Source organism: Bos grunniens, chromosome 8 (genome assembly GCF_055505025.1).
Source record: "Bos grunniens cultivar Pamir isolate PY7600 chromosome 8, Bosgru_T2T1.0, whole genome shotgun sequence".
In the NCBI taxonomy this organism is placed as follows: Eukaryota; Metazoa; Chordata; class Mammalia; order Artiodactyla; family Bovidae; genus Bos; species Bos grunniens.
This window is the reverse complement of record NC_141172.1, coordinates 20,636,518-20,662,211: the sequence shown is the minus strand read 5'-3', so window position 1 is coordinate 20,662,211 and position 25,694 is coordinate 20,636,518. Positions and strand designations below refer to the sequence as shown.

The following is a 25,694-nucleotide window of genomic DNA, read 5'->3' as shown; positions in this document are numbered from 1 at the left end:
CACAAAATGGCTGTAATAAACCCAGAGCCTGGCGGGTACGAGGCTTGAAAGAGGAAGTGTCCTTTTTACCTGTTCTCAGGGCACGAGTACTCACTCCATAAAACTCCAATCCGATGAAAAGACAAGAAAGGTGTCTTTTTTTTTTTTTTTTTAAGAAAACTTTTATAGCAAAATGTATATGGGAAATTTAAGGGAAAGGAAAATCGAAGCTGTTTCATTTTTTTAAAAAAACTTTATTTGATATGTGTCTGATAAATCGCTTCAGTCGTGTCCGACTCTTTGCCATCCCATGGACTGTAGCCCGCCAAGAATACTTGAGTGGACTGCAATGCCCTCCTCCAGGGGATTGGCACTGGAAACTGGCATTAGGACACCTGGGAAGAACTGGGCGGCTGGTTGGCATCGCTGACTCGATGGACGTGAGTCTCAGTGAACTCCAGGAGTTGGTGATGGACAGGGAGGCCTGGCGTGCTGCGATTCACGGGGTCGCAAAGAGTCGGACACGACTGAGCGACTGATCTGATCTGATCTGATCTGATGTTCTTTCTCGTATTCCAATGATTTCAATCTTTCTTTAGGTCCGAGCTGTCTGTAGATGGCAGAGGAGAGAGAGAGAGAGAGAGAGAGAGAGAGAGAGAGAGAGAGAGAGAGAGAGAGAGAGAGAGACATTAGAAAACGGAAGTCAAAGACTGTAACACCTCCCTCCTCCTCTCTGCCCCCACCCCACCCCCGCAATGCTGACGCCTTATCCAGGGTCTGTCTAGGGCGTTTGGACCTTCCCAGCCGCCGCGGCACTCACTAGCCTCCGGAACTTCGCAGCGCGTCCGCTGCCAGTCTGGGCTGCTCCGGGCTCCCCAGCCGCTCCCGAGGCGCCCGACGAGGCAGGGAGACAGCGGTTGAACAGCCCGTGGGGTTAAGAGAACAAAGCGGGTCTATTACTAGTGCCAAGTTGTTTACCACACATAATTCCAGGCGACTGGAGGCGAAGGTGTCGCCGCCTTGCCCTTAGAACGTCCCCAGGTAACTCTTGCAACTCAGAGCGATTCAGCGAACTGGCGTAACCAGAGAGGTCAGGGGTGCTCGGGCTCAGGGGTGCTCTGCCGTATGAGAATCTTCGGTTCCAGTCCTATTGTATTTTTTCCCAGATACCCCTTTCCCAAAGCGGCTAATAGCTTCCTAACGTTTCTAGAAAAAAATCTGTGTGTGTGTTTTAATATTTATTTATTTGGTGCCCAGGGTCTTAGCTGTGACATGTGGAATCTTTCATCTTCACTGTGGCATGCGAACTCAGTTGTGGTATATGGAATATAGTTCCTTGACCAGAGATGGATCAAATCGGGGTGTCTTGCCTTGGGGAGTCTCAGCCAATGGGAGACCAGGTTGATCTAACATCCTTTTTTGGATTTACTGGGCCACTACCTTATCTGGTCTCTACCCTTCTCTTTGATCTCTGTGTGCTTTCTCCATCTGGCCTTCCCATCTTCTTAACTGGCCACGTTCTTTTTGGAGTAAGTCTTTGCACTTGAAAGTTTCTCTGCCTCCAGTGGCTAATCTCTTCTCATAAGTCTGGTTCTCTGACCACTCTTAAGATAGCCTCGCCTCCTATTCACACTTCACTCTTATCCACCACATTAGTTTTACAAACTCACTCTTCGAAATACACTGTTATGTTGCTTAAAAGTCTAGTTTCCCGGAATATAAGCTCAGTGACAGCAAGACTCCTGTTTTGTCTTGTTCATTTCTGTGCCCGACCTAGACTGGGGCTGATCACACAGTAGGAACTTTGAAAAAGAAAAGAAAGAAAGAAGAAAGGGTGGGAAGAAGGGGATGTGTAGGGACAGAGGAAGGAGGGATCATCCGTACTTGGGTTAAATATCCTAGGTTTGATTATTCATTTGCCTGTGGCCCAATTTGATCATCTAAATCCTTCTCTTCAGCTCCTCCCAGTTCTTACTCCGCTCAACAGCCCTCTGATTGGCCCCTGATCCTATGCCTTCCCTGGACTTCCCTGGTGGCTCAGACGGTAAAGCGTCTGTCAACAATTCGGGAGACCCGGGTTCAATCCTTGGGTCCTTGGGTCGGGAAGATCTCCTGGAGAAGGAAATGGCCATTCACTCTGGTATTCTTGCTTGGAATGGAAATCCCATCAACAGAGGCGCCTGGTAGGCTACAGTCCATGGGGTCCCAAAGAGTCAGACACGACTGAGCGACTTCACTTTCTTTTCACTTTCCTATGACACTGCCTTAGGCAAGCTTCAATTTCAGGAGAGAGAGGGTAGCAGGCTAAAGATGTGCATGCCTCTCATACCCAAGGCGCTGCGCTCAAGACATCTCCCAAAATCTAGAGCTAGCCTCTCCACTCTGTCCTCCTAAGCTCCCCTAGAGCACGAGGAGCCTAGTATCCCAGTTGTGAGCCAAAACAGGATAGGTTTCAGTCTCTTTGAAGTTATGGTTTACCTTAAATTTTCGTGTAATTTCGTATTAATATAATGCTTTAGATAGATAGATAAAACAATTCTGTCTTCAGAAAACTAAGAGTAAAGTTGGTATTTTAGGCAGGTAGGAATGAGGTGGGGGAAAGGGGACCAAGGGAAAAGAAGTTCTTGTGGTTGTAGAAAAAGGCAAGGAGGACCACATCCCCATCATAACAGAATGCTCAAGGGAGGGAAAAGCTTAAGAGAGTGTTTCTCATAGAGTGTAGCAAATCCCAGTGCAGAGTTGGGGAGGTATCCGCTCCAGTTGCCCTCAGAACCCACTGGGGAGCTCTGGAAAACTCCACCGCATTCTGCAACAGAGTAGGGAATGACAGGTCTCTGCCAGACGATGCCACGAGAATCTGACTTTGGAAACCCCAGGGTGGTTCAGCGGTCTTGGCAAACTAATGGGAAAACTGAGAGCCATTGAATGGATGCGGCTGCAGCTCATTTGCGGGAAGAGGGGCCACTCACTAGACCAGGAGCCTCCGGAGTGTTCAGTTCTCCTCAATCTAGTCTAGTTGTGCAGTGAATGTTTAGAGGATGGGAGGCCCGGTTTCTGCGATGGACTTTAACGTGCGGAAATCCATCTTGAGACATCCCGTCCGCAGCCCTAACGTGGTGGCGTGATCGAAGACTGGGGTTGTCCCATGGGTTGGCAGGGTGAGCTAACACCAAATAGCCTACTCTCCCGAGTCCAACTTTCTCTTCTAAAAGTGAATGCTCTGGGAAGCGGAAGCTCTCTGAGTTCAAACTCGTGGATCCACCACCTCACCTGCCGGACCTTCCGCGGAATCTGCGCTGGCATGGCTACCGCCTTCCGTGTCCTCTGCAGCCGCGCGCAGGTACCGGGCGACGTCGCGGTGGCCCCGCTCCTCCGCCAGGTCCACGGGCAGGCGGCCCCAAGCATCGCGCACATCCAGCCGCGCTCCAGCTCGGTGCAGGGCCACCAGCGTGTCCAGGAAGCCCTCCCGGGCGGCGTCGTGCACCGGTCGGGTGAGGGTGGCGGGGTCCGCGCAGTTGGGGTCCGCGCCGTGGAGCAGCAGCAGCTCGGCCACGCGGGCGCTGCCCATCATCATCACCTGCCAGAGACAGCAGAGTGGTCAGGACGGGTGGGGGCAGGGGCAGGATTAAAGAAACTACTTGTAGAACCCCTACTCCCTGCAGATGCGCTTACAATCCGCAAGTATCTAGTTACTACTTTTTTTTTCAGTTACCGACTCGCTTAGCCAGTTCTCCTACCTGTTCCATTTTTTCTTTTTCTGTACACACTGTTATATTCCCCAACATTTTGCGGGGTTCCAGCCACGAACAGAACACTACCAGAGTCATAGATAACAGCAAAAGGGTGAGGAACAAACTGACTTCGACTACAGTCTAACCTCCTGTATTTTATTTTGATATGAAATTATGCAAGGCCCAGAGACATTGTATGGCTCACTGCTGTATGTCCAAGCCCAGAACGTGGTAATTGTTTAAAAGCAAAAATGAAAGAAAAAAAAAAAAAAAAACCCACAAAAACTTAATTCTTGTAAAACGTTAAGCTACCCTTGATTTCCCTGAACGTTAAACTTCAATTTCTTGAAGTATAAAATGAAGTTTGTCTAATCAGTCCTAAAATTCCTTCTTCTGATAAGCTAAATAATGTTCCCTAAAGATGTCCATTTCCTGATACTCAAAAGCTGTTAACATATTACCTTATGTGAAAAAAGGGACTTTGCAGATGTGATTAAATTAAGGATTTTGGGGGCAATTAACCTGCATTGTCAGGGTGGGCACAATTTAATTACAAGTTTCCTTATAACAAGATCTCAGTCAGAGAGAAGATATAAGAATGGAAGCAGAGGTCAGAGAGAAAATGCAGGGGCCAAGAGCCAAGGAATGTTGACTGTCACTAAATGTTGGGAGAGGCAAGGAAATGGATTCTTCCTTAGAACTCATAAAGGGAATGCAACCCTGTGGACCCATTTTAGAATTCTGATTTACAGAACCATAAGATAATAAATTTAAGTTGATACTAAATTTGTGGTAATTTGTTATAGCAGAAATAGGAAGACACTTTCCAAGATCACACTCTGAGACTTCATTAAAGAGGAGGTGCTCACCTCATTTGGTTCCTAAATAATCTTTGATGATACAAGAGCATTAACAAAGAGGAATTTTGAAATACTGTTCACACAATCACAGCAACTTTGCAATTTGAGTGTTATACAGTGGGTGGAGGTGATAGACCATTCTTTTTTAGGGTAACCATTATTTGGTTACATTAGCTACACTATATTGAGGAATTACTTATTTTTAGTTGAATTCTGTATTAAACTTGAATTAATTTGTCCAAACCTAGGAATCTTAACAAGTTATACTATGCTTGTTGAGTTCTGTCCTGGAGAAAGTGAAACTGATTTAATTTTCAAAAAACACAGAGAAAATTTAAGTGAACCAACTTGCAGCTACAAAAAGAAAAACTAACATAGTGCATTAGAAGAAAGAATTGTTTTAAAAGAAAAACTGGGGAAATTTACACTATTGGATTTCTAATGGATTATGAATTAATTTCCAAAACAAAGGGGCCACACCCAAGAATACCATAATCTTTTGGAAGATCTACTACAAGTGCCAGAGCTCATATATATGTATGTCTCCTTCCATGCTTGTATATAATGCAGGTGAAAATATATTAGATGAACTGGATAAATGAAGTCCTTGGTCTTAGTCATTAAATTGGTTAAAGGTTTTATTATATGCTACAGTATTAAAGTATGAAAAGTAACATATTTAAATCATAATAGTAATCCAAAGCAAAAAGAAAATTAATCATTCAAATGAATATTTCTAGGGTACTTAAGTCAAATTGAAGATATAAATTTAATTTAGTCATTAAAATTTTTCTATAAGTATTTTTAAACACAAATTTGGTTAGGGTTCAAAACTAAAATCATATCCCTTTTGTTGATGCCCTTATCCTATTTAAAAATAATTTTAAATTATTTCTTTTTGTATTTAAACAATAAGGTCTAATATAACATCTTCCAGAACTAGAAGATTGTAACGCCCAGTCTGCAAACTGCTGGCAAAACGTTAGAGATATCCAATTATGAATCACGCATGCATTAAAAAAAAAAAGAACTCATGCTTCTCTTCTACAACCATTCAACCTTTTTATCTCCAAATCTCTCCACATTTCAAATCCCAAATAATCTCAAATTTGAGGATATTTTATTTTTATTTTTGTATCTAAAAGTATATAAAATGTATCTATTCTATGTAGCATAGTTTGAGGAAAGGACGATTCACTTGTGAAATCACTTGTGAAGTTTCAGGTTGAGTTACTTTTCCTTTGTCTTGTTATGCTGGAGTTTTTGCAGTGTGCATTTTATATAAATATTATTTTTTAGAATCAGAAATTGTCGAAACCTGGAATAAAACTGGAGTGACGGCCAGGAAGAATTCATTTTTAGCTCCAGATTTAGAAAAAGAAAAAAAAAAAAAAACAGTAAAACGAACTGACAACGCATCCTCACACATACAAAACTGGAGTGGGGAGAGGAGAAATGACATTTTTAAACTATGAGGAATTGAAAACTCCCCAAGAAATTAATCTGTACCAAGTAAGTTTAAAATACCCCAAAAGGTAAGAGACACTCAAGTGGTAGCTAAATTGGCAGCATTATTTCAGGCATAATTGCACTAATTTTTTTTTTTTTTCATATATTTCCTAAACAAGCATATATGTTCCTTACTCGGTTAAAAAAAATAATAAACACGGTATGTGGTTGCTTCTGAATAATTTCAATAGACCTTTATTCCAACTTACACAGCAGTAGATTTCCACTGAAATCTCCCTCTCACCCCCACCCCACCCCAACAAAGAAGTCGATCAGCTCCATTCACAATTTTGTAAGTTCGGGGGTAAGTGGTCTAGCATGTCTTATTGTCTTTATACTCGTACTCCAGACGTTCGTCAATTTCGCATCTCGGTCTATATTAACACACATAGGTTCTCCCTTCTAGATCTTCACACCGTTTTAGAGATCTGAACCCCACGCGCCTTCTCAGCCAACTCCGCGGCCGTCCTGAGCCCCCTGAGAGTCGCCGAGAAGAGGTCTCCGATCCCTAACTCGGTCTGAAAAGTCTCTCCTTTACCAAGAAACGCTTACCTGGTTCCGACTCCATGGCAGACCTCGTCCTCCAAAGCCCTCGCCACCCAGACACCCTGCCGCCCACCTTTCTGCGGCAGACCTGCTGACCCACCTGAATCGCGCTTCGACCGTAACGGTTCGGCGCGTTGGCCGACGCCCCCGCCTCGAGCAGCGCCCGCACCTCGTCAGCCCGGCCCAGCGCGGCGGCGACGGCCAACAAGTCGGCCGAGGTCTCCATGCTGCTCCCCAATGCTCGCCCCTCGCTCCCTCCCTTCCTCCCGCCTGCGTCGAGCGCGGGCGGCCCGCCCAGGCAGCTCTCGAGCAGCCCGCCCCTCCTCTTTCCTCCTCCCGGGTTGGCGGAAGCGGCCCCCAAACTCGGCCCCTCGACTCCTCCCGCGGAGTCTTTGCACCCGAGGAGCGCCCTCCATGCGCTCTTCCAGGAGGCGCCCTGTGCTCCCAACGAACAAGACATCTATTAAGTCGCCCCCCGCCGGGCCTCCTCGGTCACAGGTCCGCCGCCCACGCGACCCGAGGCACCGGCCGGAAGCTGTCCGCTCCGGTAGCGCGGCGGGACCGTGAAAGGAGGGCGCCTTGGGACCTCCTCCCCTCCCCCACCCACCCGCGTCCTCGCGGCCGGTCTCCCCACTCCCATCAGAGGCGCACGCGCGGCTCCGAGCGAGTTCATTCCAGCCAAGTGAAAATTCTTCGCGCATACACCCTGCGTGGCATGAGACAACTGCACAGGATTCCTAACTGCCAAGTTCGAACCAGTGTGTTTGGAGTCATAGGCAAAGTTATTGCTTCCTCTTTTAATCAGAAGAAACGGCCAGCTTGTCCTGGCGCTGAGAGCCCAGGATAGGTATGAGCCATTCCACCGTGGAGGCTTTCCTTCTTGGAGAGGACACACTCCCCCTCCAACGCTCAGCACCAGGTTTTCGAGCGCTGGCTCAATTATGTCAGAAATTCTAGCTCAAACATCCTTCTGGAGAGCTGGCTCACGCGCCAGGCTGTGCCTCCCTCCCTCCACACACATGTAAAACGGATGTAGGGGGAGAGCGTTTCCTAGGCTTGCACAATGCCTGGCACTAGTGCCTAGTATACGGGCTGGCTCCGAGCAGATGAGGTCAATTTAAAAGGGATGGTGGAGATTTCTACCTATAAGCAGATAGGAACATGGTAAGGGTGTCCTTAGGCTTAAGCAGGCTCTGTTCTCAATAATTCCTCCTACACCAGAAAACATGCTCATTGCGCTAGGGACAAGGCTGCATTCATAGATAATTCAAAAAGCAGGCTCACACACGGTCTTGGTGCCACTTTTGTCCACCTTTCCTTCCTATTAGAAAAACCTTACACTTTTCTTAGTTATAAAATGGGGGGGGATAAGAGTTGTCCCTACTTCCTAGGACTGTTTTGAGTTTTAAATGAATTGATACACACATAAGCATTTAGAACAGTATCACACACCTAAGCTAATGCCTGTTAGCTCTTAAATTATCCATTTTGAAGATTTTCTTGTAATCTAGGAGACAGAAGGAAATGGTTTGGGTAGAATTACCAGTATTACATATAAAAGGGTAGGCAAGAAAACCTTAATCACTGAAACAATGATGGACATGTTCCAATGACCGACATATTTAATGAAAAGTTAATGCTTAATCTGTCTGCTAGATAACCCAGCTCTGTTTTAAAAGTTATATTTCAATTCCTTTTTGACTCCTCTTGAAGACCCATAATACTTGACTATACTTTCAGTGGCTGCTAGCTTAGGCAACACATGAGGTTTTAAATAATGACAATTAAAACACTTATGGGATCTCAAATCCATTATAAAATCCACAATGCATCACTGTGTTATTTATATTTTCCTCCAGGCACCTCTCAAGTACTAGAGCAACAATGATGTGGAAAATTCAAACTGTGGTAGAACATAATGTAAACATCTTCTAATGTTGCTTAAGGTACTGTATGATAGGGGGGAGGAAAACAGCGGTTGTGGTAATGAGATGGAGGGAACAGATTTCCCTTGTAGTATGTTTGGCTTTTTAGACTAATATCAAAATTAGTTATCATCATTAAAATAATGGTTCTTAATCTTAGGGCAGGGAGAATAAGCTGTTGAAAGCTATATACCCTCTCCTCCAAAAATAAAATATACAATTTTATTTAAAAAGTGTGTTTGCTGGCACATGTAACTTTTAGGGAATTCAGAAATTCCTCTAAAATTCAACTATAGATTCCTACATTAGGAACTCTTTAAACTCTCATGCAATATATTGGACTGTTGACGAAGGAAATGGGCGATCGAACAGTATAACAACATCCACTGGATGCATTATATATAGACATAGAGGTTGAGTTTTCTCAAAAGCAGGTTTTAGACAGGTATGCACTAGCTCCAACACTTTCAGTAGAGATTGCTAAAGACTGTGGCATCCTTGTGGAGAAGGCAATGGCACCCCACTCCAGTGTTCTTGCCTGGAGAATCCCAGGGACGGGGGAGCCTGGTGTGCTGCCGTCTATGGGGTCGCACAGAGTCGGACACGACTGAAGTGACTTAGCAGAGCAGCAGTGGCATCCTTGAGTGTGGCCCCTTTGTTCTAGAAATTGACCCCATACTCAGTCAGAAATCTTGTATAAATAGGTAGCTAGTAATAATATGAAAGATTGCCTAGTTTTTCTTTTAAAGAACTACCAAACTTTCAACTTACTCATGTATATTAGATCAGACCTGAGGGGAAAATCTCAGAATAAATAAAATATAAAACCCAGGATCCTTGTGCTGGTTATGCTAGTCTCAGATTCCCCATGTGTAAAATGGAGTCATATTTTATGGATTGATAAAGTAAGATGATACATGTCCAAGAGCTTTAAAAATTCTGAAGTTTGTTGGTTACTGTTATTACCCTTCTCAAACTTCCTTCTCTTCGCTGAGAATGACATGGCCTTATTTAGGTTTGTGCTGTTTTGGTAGTTTTGAAAATCTACACTATGAAATAAAAATCTGTCTCAATTCTGACCATTTTTTTTTCCACCATTATTCGCCTCTAAAAATGAATGTTCATTCAGCAAGCTCAAAGGTTAAGGGTAGAGCACTGAGTGTGGCGGGGGCCGGGAGGCGGAAAAGATATTAAATATATGGGGCTTGAGTTAAAATGCCTGGGTTCAAACCTAGACTTTTCACTTAATTGCTCTATAACAAAGTAACTTAATGCACTTGGAGCTCAGTTTCTTCATCTGTATAACTGGGATAATAGTACTTGCCTCAAACAGTTGTGGTAGGGATTAAATGAGGTATTATATGTAATACGTGTAGAAGAGCAAAGAAAAGTAGACACAAGAAAATGAAAACGGAACCAAGCTCATTCTGTGGCTTAGGGGTCTCCATGGATGCTGAAAGCTCATCTTAGTCTTAAAAAATGTGAGTATAAAGATATAAAAGTATAAAGATGTTCCAGGCAGAAGTGAATGCAAAGAGGTTTGGGAAAACAGAAAGTAATTTACTGGGATGCATGTGAGAAGCTGGAAACATAAACTCCTGAAAGAAAAGCCTGCAAAGGAGTCTGTTAAGTGCTGCTTACATGGATCAGAAGGAAAACCAAGAGTGAATGGGATGTCAAGGAAGTGGGGACACGCTGTATAGGCTACTCTTTCACAGGTTAGCTGCGATAGTTCAAGGCAACGTGTGATAAGAGGAGGCAGAAGGGAGGTGGAAGAGGCCTGAGCACACATATACCCTAAAGGAAGAGTGCCGGGTGACAGGAAGAAGTGTTAGGAGAAGAAAGAGAGAGAGAAATTGAGGACACAGGCAAGATAGGGTATTTCTGGGGACCTGAGGCACCTAAAAAGTCAGGAAGAAATGGAGTACAAAGCACAGGGAGTGATCATAAATTTGATGCAGGAGATTCAGCTAGATGTGGGAAGGGAGAAAAGGTCAGGGCAGGGAGGAAGTTGAAACACTTCCTTCTGTGAACAAAGAAGCCTGGCTTGTTTACAGTGATGATAAGATGGTGGGTTAGGAAGTGAGAGTGGTGAAGATTTAGGATATCTGTTAGGAAGAAAGATGGATGGGCTAAGACAGACTTAGAAACTGAGAAGCCTTTCCTTCAGCCTGGAGAACCCAGCTGAGGGTAGGCGACACTATCAGAGGAATGTGTGACTCTTTTATTTAAATTAAAGGAAGCCTTGTGATGATGGTGCTCCTGTGACCCTACAAATCAAAGAATAGTAATTCTAGATGTGAATATTAATTCCACACACCACCAGAAAGAGAAAGAAAAACATTTGAGAAGGTGTTAATAGTATTCTGAAATTAGGTTCTGGTTCTTACAAGCCACTGCAGGATTCACAGGGTATGATATGCATGATATGCACATACACCATTTGAAATCATTATTTTATTAGGAAAATAGAGGTTATTGGATACATAACTCTGACTTGGTGACAGGACTGACAACTGACAGTCTTGATTTCACTATATGACAACTGACAGTCTTGATTTCACTATCTGTTTTTAAAAATTATTTTTAATTGGGGGATAATTGCTTTATAATATTGTATTGATTTCTGCTATATAACAACATGAATCAGCCATAGGTATACATATGTCCCCTCCCTCTTGAACTTCCTTCCCACCTCCCACCCCAACCCACCCCTCTAGGTTGTCACAGAGCACCTGATTTGAGCTCCCTGTGTCATACAGCAGATTTTCACTGGCTACCTAATTTTACATATGGTAATCTATATGTTCCAATGCTCCTCTCTCAATTCATACCACCGTCTCCCTCCCCTACTGTGTCCACAAGTCTCTTCTCTATGTCTACGTAATGACATGCTTTTCCACTGTGAACTCTTTTGAGACTACTCTTAGCTTCAATGTCCACATCTTTAAAATGGACTCTATCTTGCTCTACCTTTCTATCTCATGAGATTGTTATATCAAGTGAGGCAATATACATGAAAGCATACATCTCTTTACTGTATTTAATATTAGTATTGTTATAAACGAACCATTCAATATATAGCTTGAGGTTAAAAATAAAGAATATAGAGAATACCTTTGGACAGAAACAAAGAAGCCTATTAACTGTGGGGAGAAGAAAAGGGGTATGAAGATAAGCATGTGATTTTCTTTTCATATTCTATGACTTATATTGTTGGAATTTTGTACTATATGCATAAATTAACCATCTAATTAAACAACATCTTTTATTAGACAAATAAAAGTTGTTTTTCTGAAAGCCATTATTCATAATGTTATTTGACAAAGATTAACTGAGTTCGTACTATATGCCAGGTGCTTGGCATATAGTGGACACACTATAATTGTGGACACACACAAAAAAGAAGGGTCCTTAGTCAAGAGGGTGAATTGGTATCAACCGTCAACATATTTGATTCTCTCGAGGAGAAAGGTGGTCTGGAATTGGGATGTAGCCTTTAAGGGAGCCTACATTCACAGTATAGGAGAAGGAAGACGCACTCTGATCTGTGCACGTCAGTGTGCACACTGTAGTGTGCTAATACACTTCAGACCCGTGTTATCAGGAAAAAGATGTTGTGTTTCAGGGCCTGGAGAGGTTCCAATAATTAAGGTGATCTCCTTAGGAAACAGCTTATCAGAGCAGGTATACTCAGTTAACAGTGCTTCTAGACATATCTGGGCTGAGCCTGAATAAATGGGCTCTAGGGTTGAATGAATGCAGATGGTGACTGCAGCCATGAAATTAAAAGACGCTTACTCCTTGGAAGGACAGTTATGACCAAGCTAGAGAGCATATCAAAAAGCAGAGACATTATTTTGCCAACAAAGGTCCATCTAGTCAAGGCTATGGTTTTTTCAGTAGTCATGTATGGATGTGAGAGTTGGACTATAAAGAAAGCTGAGTACCAAAGAATTGATGCTTTTGGTGTTGGAGAAGACTCTTGAGAGTCCCTTGGACTGCAAGCAGACCCAACCAGTCCATCCTAAAGATCAGTCCTGAGTGTTCATTGGAAAGACTGATGTTGAAGCTGAAACTCCAATACTTTGGCCACCTGATGCAAAGAACTGACTCACTTGAAAAGACCCTGATGCTGGGAAAGATTGAAGGTAGGAGGAGAAGGGGACGACAGAGGATGAGATGGTTGGATGGCATCACCGACTCAACGGACATGAGTTTGAGTAAACTCTTGGACAGGGAGGCCTGGCATGCTGTGGCCCACGGGGTCGCAAAGAGTCAGACACAACTGAGTGACTGAACTGAACTGAAAGCAATGGAAGAATAATTTCAGTCACCTCTTTTAATGTAGAAAGAGATAGTAAAGTAAAGAAGAGCCCAGGCCTAGCTCTACCACCAACTTTATCACCTTGAGAAAGTAATACTTTATTCTGGCATTGATATCTTCAAAGTGGGCGCAATAACAGCTGTACCTCAAGAGAGACTTGTTCAGCCAAGAAAACTGCCCCTCAAAGTGCCCCTGGGTAAGAATTCTAAGAGCTTAGTGTCCAAGCCTGGCATTTTAAATGGGAAAGAAGAACCTTCTTGGGTAAAAAATGACAAAGAATACAAGGTTTTCCTTTAATTTTTTATTTATTTCCCCACAGGGATAAAATGTAACTTTAGTAGAAAGGGAGATCTCTGAGAAACAAAGCAGATCTCTGTAACAGGTTAGTTAAAAATAGGGAATGTGACCCCAGAAATTATATCTTTGGAAAATTCAAGACAGAGGCATGTTTTCTTCTCCCCCCACTTTTTTTTAAAAACTATTCTCTAGTTAAATTCAATACAGCACAATTACTGAGTATCTGTTATGAACAGGGCACTCTTTCAGGGACTCTATGATTTTTCACTTGTACTCTGAATTATCGTAAAATTTATCTTCCTGCTCAAACAGGATGTGGGCAAAGAGCACAAAACACAAATTCTCTTTAACTTATTATAAACCTGATGCATAATTATAGATAAGTCCCAATTTCTCAGTCTTGGTTTCCAAAGTATTAATTGGGTGTAGAATCTGCAGTACCTATCATCATCTTCCCAAGATGATTTTAAGGATAACTTCTAAGTATATGTTATACAGCAGCTGTCTTCTCCAAAGTGTGTGCAAAACATATGTGATTTTAAATCTATATAAGGAGTTTACTATTAAAACTATTTCTAGAGTGGACTCTTGTGATATGAGGACTCTATAAATCATGAAAATGATTAATCTCTAACTAAATTGTTTTATAAATGTCTGTTTTTGTTTGTTGATAAGTTTCTTTTGTTGAATTACTTATACTTATCTGTAGCTACTTAGCAAGTTGAAAAAACTAAAAGGTAGCACTGTATGTGTGTGTGTGTCTCTCTCTTTTTATATATATAGTATGTGTATATATAAATATATAATATGTATTTGTGTGCATACATGAATAATTTGTTTATATGCACAGAATATGGAGAATTAGAATTAGCCTCATCCTGAGGGACAAAATAAGTAAAGCATATAATCAGAAGAGAGAGAAAGAAGTAAATAGAAACAAGAGAAAATTCATTCCAAATTGCCAAGAAAATCATAATGGCTACCATTATTGAACCCCAACTATGTGATAAGCATTAAGCAGCTTTAATTAGATACATTATTTCTAATCCCACCACTATCCTGTGGGATAGAGAGTATTATCCTTCTTTCATAAAACAGAAAAAAAGAAGCCCAGAGTGCTTAACTCACAATGCACAAGGAGATGCAGTTCAAGTTCAAGGTTCCCAGTTCCATCTGAGAGATGCACACTCTCCCCACTAGGTCTCCCTGCTGATTGATTTGTACAGTATGTAGTGGACAACTCAGCAGTGTTTTCTCTTCTCTGAGAACTGTGCCATCAGGCAGGTTGTGAATTCTGGACCAAGGTGACAGGATCTCCACTTTTGGGAATTACCATGCTTCTGTGTGATTATTCCTGGCTAATAATACACATGGTGACAGAAATTTGGATCTTGAAGTCCCCTCAAAGTCACTTAATCCAGTCCTCTCATTTTTGAATGACTTCTTCCTGATTATAGTTCACATATGCAAAAAAAGTAAGAAATGAGCTTTATAAGGAAAATGAAAAATTATACTACATAGAAACAAGAACAGCATTTTGAAATATTTCCTTCCTGTCTTTTATCTTTGCTCAGTTCTTGTGGATATAACACAGTTTTGAAATGAACTTTTCCTCTTACTCATCGTTAGAGCATTTTCCCAAATTCTCCAAAATCACTTTATAAACACTACTTTTAATTTGCTGCAACATACTCTACTTGGGGGAAAATGTTTACCTACCGATGCCCCTGTTGTCAGATATTTAAGATTTTTCAAAATTTTTGCAATAAATAGTATTGCAGGTTTTCAAAAAGTATAAGTCTTGTGATACATATTAAAAAATTGTTTTTTAAAAAGTTACCCCTTTGATTTATAAATGGAGGGGTAGTGCATTGCCATGGTTACTCAGCAAGTAAATGATTCCTGCAGATCTTAAACCCAATCCTCCTTTATGTTCTTTCTTGGGCCACAGCAACTTACTCTGACCGTGACAAACGTGGTTGGTGAGGATGTCAGCCACACCCTTAAATAATGATCTTGGAGAAGACACAAATGCAACATAGGTAATGGGACAATCTTAGTTTTTATACTCAGGTAGCCCGCATCCTTCATCGATCAGTTCTGCGGACTTGAATAAATGACATAAACTTTCTGAGCCTCCATTTCCTTACCTCTCAAAGAGGGGAATAAAACATATCTCATAGGGTTATTATAAAGAATATAGAATGTCAGATATAGAAAAATCCAGGTACACAGTAGGCTCTCAATAAATGGAACTTCTTTTCTTTTTTTTTTAAGGATACGATATTTACTATCATCTTATTTATTTAGGCCATCTGTCAATTTTTTTTCTCATTATTGTACATTCTGGCAGGTATCTGTGGATTGAACAAGCAAACTGCTTTCCAAAAGGTGTGATTAATTCTGTCCTCTTTGAATTCTAATCCCATGAAAACAGAGCTTCTTTGTAATCACATTGGCTGTATTATAATAAAAGTATGTCCACAAAATCTTTCATTAAATCATGGTAAGTAACAAAGGAGTGTGTTACTTACATTCATTCAGTGTTTCCTCTCCATTCATTGCCACCCACCACCATTCCTTGGATTGCAGTTCAAGTTGAAAGTACAATGGAGAAACTATAGGCAAAATTGTAAAGTTTACCTTCTCTAAGCTTCTATTCCCAACCTCCCTCTTTTTCCTCCTTGATGGGATAGATTTTCTCCTTTCAAATATGTGTTGCTGTCTTAATTGCTAACCTTGAAGACATACAGTATTCCAGCATATAGTATGCTGATGCTTGTAGGTGTTAGTATCAACTTGAAAAAGTGAAACTCACAGAGAAGTAACATTGGGTTTAGTTTTTACTCTTGGTGGAAGTTGAGTGTTCATGGTTGATCAATAGGGTTTAACAATGATTTAGGATACTCTAATTTCCAGTAGCCTAATACTCGAGTATTCTAATACATCTATTTTGAAGCTTTCCTCTTCAAAGGGAGACTTAGTTACCACCCTCCCCACAACTATCCTTTAAGAGCAGACTGTCTTCTTGGGGCTCTAGAGTCTAACTGTTATCTTCATTTTTTTTTTTCCTTTCCTGGACTTCTGAAAATTCTGAAGCCAAACTACCCTCTGATATTGTAAAAGATCATAAGAAAATTTTCTGTGTTGGATCACTCTTCCTGGAGTCACATTCTTTACCCACTATGGAATTAAACTGCTCTGGAAGGAATCAACTTCATGATCACATAGGTCAATTCTGAATGAATCATAAAATGCTTTCTATTCGTGTTTTAGCACCTTTCACTTACAGATTTAACATTCCCACTTATGCTTTTCCCTTGAGACTCTACATTGAAGATATACTTTTATAGTTCTCTATCTTATGGTTAAGATGATAACTCTCAGACTTCATTTTTCAAAAAATGATAACAGGATATTTTTTATGTTTATGCTACACTAATTTTATACACCTAGGTCAATTTTCCCCCAGGAAGTATATTCAATATATTTTGTCTCTTTGATATCCTACTAAACGTGAATAAGAATAGTTGGAGGTTATCTTCTAAGGCAGACATTTTGAAGGTTTTGAGGATGACTTTAACATTTCTTCCCCACTTTCTGTCCACCACACACACACACACACACACACTCAAATACACACACACACTCACACACACAACCCTATGCATGCACATTTTTTACCAAAGAACTTGTAGGAAAATCTGTGCAAAAACTATTGATTCAGATATACTTCAGCAACCCTTCTGAAGGAATCAAGAACCCATTATGTGTGTTCCCTCCAAAAATTATTATTTGGGGTTATTAAATTTTTTGATAAGTTAAAGGCAAGTTAATAACTTTTTTCAATTTTCTAAAACCAATTTAATTTCTTATTTTAGAAAACAGAGGTTCACGACTATTGTTAATACCTGTTTAATAATTATGAATACTAGAAACGTTTGGGATCACACTATAAAGGCCATCATGTAGGGATTATTTAAAACTTTATACTGATTTTCTGTACAAACTTACCTGACACCTTGGAATACATCAGTGATTTGAATAAATAAATATATGTTTATTATGATATGCATGTTCTTTAAAACGGAGTTCAGGAATTCCTAGCTACTCTAAATAATTATAGTTAAGAAGGCATTTACTGTAAAAGTGAACTAATGTGCTTTTAAGGATGTAGTTTAATTAGGCACTTTAATAATAACTGACAAATGTATGTGATGGATTGAAAGTTTACAATGCCTCTTTACATGTGCTATTTGTACATGTACTAGTTCTTACTGGATGAGTACTGGAGGGTACCACCTCAGGTTTACAGATGAGAAAATGGAAGCACTGAGAGTTTTAAGGATTTAGTCCTAATACCACACAGCTAGTAAGTAAAAGAAATGGAATCTAATCACAGACCACATATTCCAATAAAGTGACATTTCTACTTTGTGCTTCAAGTGACCCCTATGCTGGTGCATAGGTTTCCTATTTATTGATCTTAAATTGAAGTGAAAGTGAGTAATTTAATTTATAAAGAAGTTTTGAGTTAGTTTTATTCTGGGCAAGATACAAATTTCTAAAATGTTAATCTTCTTGTTTTATTATGAGATTGAATGGCTTTTAGAGCCTGGAAGGGACTTCAGTTATTAAACTGCCTTATTTTTCAGAACTTTTTCATTCACCTAATCAATATATATTTGCTAGAATATATGTAGCTAATGCTGAATAAAATGTAGATCCAAGAGAGTTAAGCAATTTACAAAATAACTAACTATAAGAGATGGAACTGACACTATATGTATACATTTATATATATAAATGTATTCACTCAAGAGGCAGTTATAAAGGGCTAAGTTAGGGCATTTGGTGCAAGAAGCACACCTAGTTGAATTTGGCATGTTACTAGTCAATGACTTTTGACAGACCATTTGCAACCCAGTCTATGAAATGAGAGAATAAAACCCCTAAAACAAAAGGAAAATGTGACCATTAAATGAAATAATATAAGTTGATGTCCTCTATCACTGTTAATAATCTCCTCATAATTATTTTGAGGAAAAAGAGAAAGCAAACTTGACCATATACTTTTAGAAGAAAGTTTCAACAAGTTTCTTTTCAAAAATTGTGTTACACAAAATAAATTCAGTTTCAACTATTCAGTATGTAAATTGAATTGAGTAAAATTCAAAGTGTCCATGTTGCATGTACATGTAACAATTATTTCAGAGTTAAAATATATTGCTAGTTCTATAGGCTGGTAAAGATTTGCAACTGGGGGGATACCCTGTTTTGGGATAGTTGCTGTTTCTTTAAATTGGGTGAAAGAGTTGTACAATTGCTGAGTCAGATGATCTGGCAGCCAGAGAGATTCAGAGCAAGAAAATGGTGGCACTCAAAAAAAGAAAGTAAAACGTAAGTTCCCCCCCGTAATAAACCAGCAAACTAATAGGGGTAACATTAGAAAAATGTAGTTTAAAAGCAGAAAAATTATGACTATAATTGGGAAAGCATAATATTGTAGTTTTACCTATAATTGCAAATTCTTTTTAAGCTTACATTATTTGTAAATATATTTTCTCCTCACCAATGTGTTTTTACAGACACAAAGACCCATCATTTTGTCTATAAGTGCTTTATTCTGTTATGGGTACATTTTACTGTAATTTGCCTTGATCATAAATAAATATAATTTAAACCTGTAAAATACTTCTATGTTTTCTTTCCCTTCTCTTACATAATTTTAGTGTGTTATGTTTACTGCTTGATTTCTGATTTGGAAAATAAAATAAAATGAAAAAAATCCCTTATTACTTATTACTCTATCTATCTAGCACTATCCATCCTATGTAAACAACAGTAAGTATATATAGTGCTTCAAAAAGATACCATTAATGTCTTTTGTGGAAAATTTCTGTCTGGTGCTACAAACTTTAATGCACAGGTATATCTTATTTCATCCTTTGCCCTCAAATGTGTTCTGATTGTAGAGACCTGACATCTAAGAGACGATCTTCTCCAAGTCACATGAAGAATCACATAATACTAATAAAGGGTTCCCTTCATTTGGTAAAATAGCTCCTCCGATGAATTCTTTAGATTCTCAATGTCCTACCTGGGACCCAAAGTGTGATTCTAAAGTTTTAAATCTTATCTAAAAGTCTGAATTTCAATTTAAAAGTAAATAATAAAAAATAAGTTAAAAAAAAAAAACAATTTGGCCATATTTGTCCCAAGGAGCTATCTCTTAACAGAATCCCCCTTAAATGCTTTAAAATGCAGGTTATTGGGACTCCACAGCAAATCTGCTCAGTTAGATATTCTGAGGGTGAATTCCAGAAATATGTATTTTAAAGAGCAGTCCAGGTAATGATGCTGCTGATAACCTTTGCCTTACTTCTTTAACTTCACTAATTATTCTCATGATTAACTTAAAAAAAGGCATATTTATTTACACCACTCTGATGGCATAGCTTTGTTAGTTTCAATTTGTTTAAGAGATTACATATCTTTGTTCATACAGTGCTGAACCTCTACAATCTACAAAACTTTCCTTCCTTGAGAAAAAAACACCTACTGGCTGTGCAACCATTTAAATAAATTCTGAGATTTTCTTTTTAAAGGTAAAGGGGGAAACCGAGAGCTAGTTGAAGAAGAATTAAAAAGTCATTTGTAATAAAAATTTTAAAATCAACTTATTCTTTTCCAAAGGACCTCTGAGGCACTGTAATTTTCAATCTTGTAGTTGACACTAATTCTTCCTTTCTATTACTTCTGATTATGTAGTCCTGCCCAACTGCAACAATCACTCTAGTTTTTATGCAAACAACACTGACAAGCAGAGATTATCTTCAATCCTTCTTTCTTTAAAAAGCAAATGTTATTGACATATAGTAAGTTCAACAATTGTCAATACACATGGGATTTCTGAACAAACATTGAAAGACCATGAATTAGGATTTGGAGCCTCTGCCGAGGCCCCCAGTTGGTGGGCATTTTCTAAGGTGGAGTAGTCTTTAAAAAGAACTCCCTTTTCCTACTAAACAAAATATTTATTACTAAGGTTGTCTCCATCAGTTGGCTTGCTGACATAGAAGTTGACCTTATTTTCAAACTTACTTTTTTTTCACTCTGATAAATGATATCTTTTTAATGTTTTAACTGAAGGAAAAAAGTTTTCAAATATGAGGAAAGCTTCAGTATAAGAAGAAACCTATTGCGAGACCGTATCACTAGAAGAATATTACGGACCGTTCTTTATACCACCTTGCATCCCAGACAGAGAAACAAAGAAATCCAGGCCTGTCAACACTCTGGTTGCCCCCTAGCCTGGAAGGTAAAGGAATAGTCGCCAAAACTTAGAAGTGCACCTCGGAGTGAACCTGTCCCATCCCGCTCCCACTCTTGGGGGTGGGGGCGGGGAGGCCTAGTCAGTTTCAAGACGGAGAGGTGACCCAGAGATGTCCCCTGTCATACTTTTACCCCTCTGAAAGCCACGAAGCCCACTCAGATTCCACTTGCCCCCACGCCTCTCTCACCTCTGTCAGCCCGCGTCCTGCTCTGCGTTTAACCCTTTCTCTGCTCTGTTACTTTGATGAAATATTACGTGCGGAAATAGCTGCGGCGAGGAGCATCAGCCAGGCCCAGGGAAGGCTAAAAGTAGAAAGGGTGCGAAAGGGCGGAGTTGGGTGAGGGTCTGCGTCTAGCTCTAGCTGGAGGGTCCTACCCCAGCGGCAATAGCATCCGAAGCATCTCTAAGAATTGATACGGTGGGTAAGAGTCAAGGTGGGTGGCTGCGGTTGAGAAGCGAAGGGGCCGGTTCAGAGCAACTTCGAGTCTCACGTCCTTCTAGACCTCACGTTGAGGTCCTGGCAACAACCGTGGGGACCCCAGCCTAGCTTTGGGAAGTGGCAAGCCCCACCTTGAAGTCGTCTAGAGAGGACTTGGGAGAAGGGATCCGGAGAAGGGGGCAAGTGCTAGAACCGGAGAGGCCTAACACCCAGGCGACTTGAAAACTGGTAGAGCCATCCATTTATCAATTATTTAAAAACGAACTACGTTGTGAATAGGGACAGCGTTCCCTAGAGTCAGAACCCTCACAGACTCTCTCCAGACCTTAAAGGCACCTTCTTATATAGAATATTTGTGCAATAGAATACTTTCCTCATCCTTTCTAAGTAAGGTCTTAGTTCACTGAACTGTAGGAAAATAAGGTTATCTTTTTTTTCTTTTTTAACTGATGATGGTCATAGTACTTTGGAAAACTCAAAAGTATAATGAAAAAACAAAAGACCACCAACCATCTTGAGGAAGCCACTATAAATATTGTGTTACTGTGTGTGTGTGTGTGTGTGTGTGTGTGAAGAGAGAGAATTAAGAATAAGAATTGTTTACTGTTTCTGCTTTAAATCTTGCTTTTAAAAAATCACTTAACTTTATAATATAATAATTTTACATTCTATTAAATATTCTTCAAAAACATGATTGCCTATAATGATCCAGATCTGAAATATTTCAGACCTAATTCCAGAGTATAATTCAAAATAATTTAACAATGTGATTGCTAGAATTTTAGGCAATTTTCAATTTCTTGCTACTGTTTATTTGTATCAATTTTTGTCAGTATTTTTCTTTCCTTAAGATGATGCCTACTTATAGAAAAGCTAAATAAAAATGTATGGATATTTAGAAGCTCTTGATATACTATGTAAAAAACGTTCCTGCCAGTGAGGTGTTTAGGAAAGTGCATTAATCTTCAGTCAGTAAACAGACACAGTATTAATCATCAGGTATGTGAAAATCAGAATCTAGAGAGCTGTAGGGTTTTTTTTAAAGCTATTCAATATTAGAATTTTATGTTTAGAAAATGAAACTATACCCATTGTTTACATAATTTAAACTACAGAAATAAAACACCACTAAAACTTTTTATCAGGCTGGATTTTGGAGCAGAGAGGATTCTCTGGCCTAGAGTGTTTTAGGATGGAGTAGGGCAAGTGAGGTTGTTATGCTTTTCAAAAAGAACTAAAGGTTTTAGAAGCAAAAACACTGGGCCAAATGTTCAGCCTTCTTTGAAGAAAGTATTTTTTGAGATGATATAGATCACTTTATTATTAGGAGTCACTCACACTTTGGGAAAATGGTTTAGCTTAACTCTATCATGGTAGTTACTAGTGATAAACTAATACGTAATTAGCAGACCTGTAAAATATTGTGGACGCAGACAGCAATAGGCTGTGTTGAGAATGGGCATTTTAAAATTTGAGTCCCCAAAGAAGTAAATGAATATTGTCTTATTTCTGATAGCTAGAGATCATGTACACATTGGGAATAATGGTTTACTAACTGTATAGTGCTTACCGTGAGAGAACACTATGCCGTTAAAGGAGGGGAAAAGCCCTAAGAGTTCCCAGATAGCAGTAAACAAATAAATATTTAATTTCAGAAAAGTATGACTATTTTATAAATACACCAAGGTAGAGGTAACAAGTCAATTAGTGTAATTCATCAGGCACGTATGGATAAGAAACTAGTAACATGAAATTTTATTATATACAGTTTCCAGTCATATAAAAAAGTCATAATGAATATATTTGCAAAACTATAAAACTATGTTAAACTAACAACACCATACCAGTCAGCGTTAATGTTAAATAATTCATACAAGTTATATTTTTAGCACTGTGGCTCTCAAGGAATTGTATGAGTCCCAACATAATTACCATCCACATATATTGTTAAATCAGCACAACCATAGACATAATATATATAATTACATGCCATTTATAATGAATACTTCCAGATGTTTTTTATATATGTGTAAAATTTCATATAAGAAGTTGGAGAATTGCACATATTTTCAAAATATTCTATTTTTTCTAAGCCATGTGTTCTGACATCAGATATTTGCTGAAAATTGGGCTTTTCATATGATCATCATATGATCAATGCATTTTTAAACAGCTTTCATACCTGAAAATTGACTTATACCTAAATAACGAGAAATAAATGGCTATTTAAAATGAACCTACCATTTTTATATTTTAACTCTTTATACAACAAATATAAAATGAATATTTCTCTAACTTAAAATAATCGCAATATTATCCTATGTACTCCTAAAATAGAAATCAAGTAATTACAGAATTTACATAGGTTACAAATCTCTACTTCGTTACTATAAGTTTTTGGATGCAACTTAATAATTTAAATAAAATAGCTTTATATAGAGAATAATATTAAAAATGAAGATATTAAAAAACATATTATAATGGCTAAATGCTTGCTGGTACAGATAAAGCACCGTTTGAAAAATGGGATCCTGTTAGTGTTTTAAAATGAACTGAAATCAAATCCAGCAACACCCCTTGAAATTTTTTACAAGCTACTTCTACTAATGCTCAAAAATAACTGACCGTTAATAAAAATATGAAAGAGAAAATGTGTACTTTCCCAATCAATTGTTTGTAGATTTTCGCCAATAGAATTGAGGCACCTAATTAAACACGGATAGTGTTAACAGTTTTACATTTACATGTCAAAAATTCTAACGTTAAAATAAAAAAATAATTCCCCCCTATGCTGGCCTTTGCTTTTTTCAAAACACATATTTCCAGGGAAATAACGCCACAAGGAAGGCCACAAAAATGAAGCCTCATTAAATTGTTTTTGGGTTTTTCATCCTGGTTCTAATTAGCACTCTCTATATTGTAACTATATATATATTTTTCAACTATTCTGGTCATAGGAAATTACATCGACTGTGTAAAGAATTATCTGATGTGAGGACACAACTACCTAGATTTCTGTTTTTCAAGAAGTAGGCCTCATTTTGGGCCTTTTAGTTGGGGCCTGAGATGATTAAAATATGATCGATGTCATCCTTGGGCTCCGCACTGCAGTTCTGGCTTCTTCTAAACATATGGGCATTGTCCCGACTCCTTTAGATAACACCAGGCCGCTAAAAAAGCAATCTCCATCTCACTACGAAAGTCAATCTCTCCTTTGACTTATAAAAGCAAGTGATTGCTCCTCTTAGAAGTTACTGATCCTGCGATCAATATTACTATTTTGAGAGTAACAGTAATATTTGAGGGTGCGAACCCCCACCCTCAAACCTCTTCCACTACCGCAAGGAGAGAGGGTTGACCCGGCAGGAAGAAAAAAGGCGGCCTCCAGAAATCTAAGACCGTTAGTAATACTTTCCTTCAGGGCACAATAAAGTGCTTTTGAAATACACCTTGTGTGTGGATGTGTGTGTGTGTTTACTGATTCCCAGTCAGGAAATTCAGGAGTGACTGACTTCCAGAGTAGGTTTAGAATCTCCCAGTTTCCCCCAGAGTTTCAGGAACTTAATGAGGTGTGTGAAGGGGGCTCCGGGCTCACTCAGCATGCTGGGAGAACTGCACCTAGGAGAAACTGTAACTCGTATGGGGAGAAAGTGGAAGGAGCCACCAACCCCCGTAACAGCCTCCTCTAACCTCGTCCGGAGGTGACTTATCTGTGCAATAGATTACATCAAACAAAATCACCCAAGGGCCGACTGCGCCCCGGGATTTTCGAGGCCTTTCCTACCTGGTCTAGGATGCATCGCTGCGCTCTGCGCTGGCTCCTCACTAGCCATCAGCACGAGGGCCACAGCGGCCCGCACACTCGGCGCTGCCCACTCACCCGCTGCCCGCGCGATGTGCACCACGAAAATCCTGACTCGTGGTGGGCCGTTCGCGCGCCGAATCCTCACTGTAATCAAGAACCGGCGCACCATGTTCTCGCCGCCTCGGAGCTCGGCGACCGCTGCGCCGCCTTTTGACTTCAGAGGTAGGCAGCTCGGCGCCCGCCCCCCAAGGATCGCAATCTGAGACCCACGCGCAGCCGCCCGCCCATCCCCGCCCCGCAGGCGCGCCCCCGCCCGGGCCGGCGCGCGCTCGCTCGCCCCCAACCTCCTGGGAGCCGAGAACCGTTCTGCGCTCAGCGCGCGCGGGAAAGGCGGGCTGAGGCGCCGGGCGGCGCGCGCGCGGGAGGCTAGCTTCCTAGGTTCCTCTCTCGCCCGCGCACCTCTCCTTTCCCGCCTTGTCCACACTGACCCCCTCCCCTACCCCGCCACCTTCCCACCCAGCGCGCGGGAGCGCCACGCGGTGACAGCTCCGGGTCCTGACGCCACAACGCATCTCCAGGCAGCCCGCCCCCCTCGCAACATCCGTCACCTGACCCGGCCATATCAGGAACCGCCACGGTCCGGCTCGCGTCCCTGCTTCCCTGACCCCCTTCCTTTATTCCTCGCGCCCCTCGCTGGGGTGGGGAGGTCCTCCCTTTCTTCAAACCGGATTATTTAAAAAACAAAAAGAAAAAAAAAAACGCAAAGTCATCTCCTGGCTCTATCCGCCATTCACGAGGCTGGATGTCAGTTTTTGAAAGAAATGGCGCTACGCTCCACTTCTAGATTTGGGAAACCAGCGGAATTAAAGGAAACTGCTGCGACATCTGGACACTGCGTGGCGCTGGCGCCGCTGGAGCGGCGGGCCCCGCTCCGGACCAG

General features: G+C 40.5%; 1 protein-coding gene, 1 long non-coding RNA gene and 1 pseudogene across 9 annotated transcripts in view; 1 reads left to right on the top strand and 2 right to left on the bottom strand.

The window, feature by feature from the left end:
• Positions 1-210: 210 nt before the first annotated feature.
• Positions 211-25,498, bottom strand: LOC147366732 (cyclin-dependent kinase inhibitor 2A-like). Of its 4 annotated transcripts, none has more exons than XM_086414271.1 (3): positions 25,363-25,498; positions 3,250-3,556; positions 211-589 (listed from the first exon to the last, which is right to left on the bottom strand). In XM_086414271.1, exons 2-3 carry the CDS (start codon positions 3,551-3,553, stop codon positions 564-566), a joined length of 330 nt encoding a protein of 109 aa, XP_086270397.1. In that variant the 5' UTR covers positions 3,554-3,556; positions 25,363-25,498; the 3' UTR covers positions 211-563. The 4 variants fall into 4 exon arrangements, with proteins under 4 accessions (XP_086270397.1, XP_086270396.1, XP_086270394.1 ...); XM_086414270.1 differs by lacking the exon at positions 25,363-25,498 and adding an exon at positions 24,830-24,967; XM_086414268.1 differs by lacking the exon at positions 25,363-25,498 and adding an exon at positions 6,726-7,234.
• On the bottom strand, positions 24,557-24,923 carry LOC147366733 (tumor suppressor ARF-like; annotated as a pseudogene).
• Positions 25,365-25,694, top strand: part of LOC147366729 (uncharacterized) — a 104,960-nt gene continuing 104,630 nt past the window's right edge. For 2 of the 5 annotated variants that reach the window (XR_015169053.1, XR_015169052.1), the window contains exon 1: positions 25,558-25,694. This is a non-coding gene — a long non-coding RNA (uncharacterized LOC147366729). The other 3 variants (XR_015169048.1, XR_015169050.1, XR_015169051.1) reach the window with 3 other exon arrangements.

What these genes read in the sequence shown, in the direction of transcription:
- LOC147366732 (XM_086414268.1), bottom strand. Translation starts at nt 7,085, where the DNA reads ATGTCTTGTTCGTTGGGAGCACAGGGCGCCTCCTGGAAGAGCGCATGG. An exon ending in ACGGTCGAAGCGCGATTCAG is followed by an intron (nt 3,557 to 6,725) that starts GTGGGTCAGCAG and finishes TGTCTCTGGCAG; the next exon opens with GTGATGATGATGGGCAGCGC. An exon ending in TTCCGCGGAAGGTCCGGCAG is followed by an intron (nt 590 to 3,249) that starts GTGAGGTGGTGG and finishes TGCCATCTACAG; the next exon opens with ACAGCTCGGACCTAAAGAAA.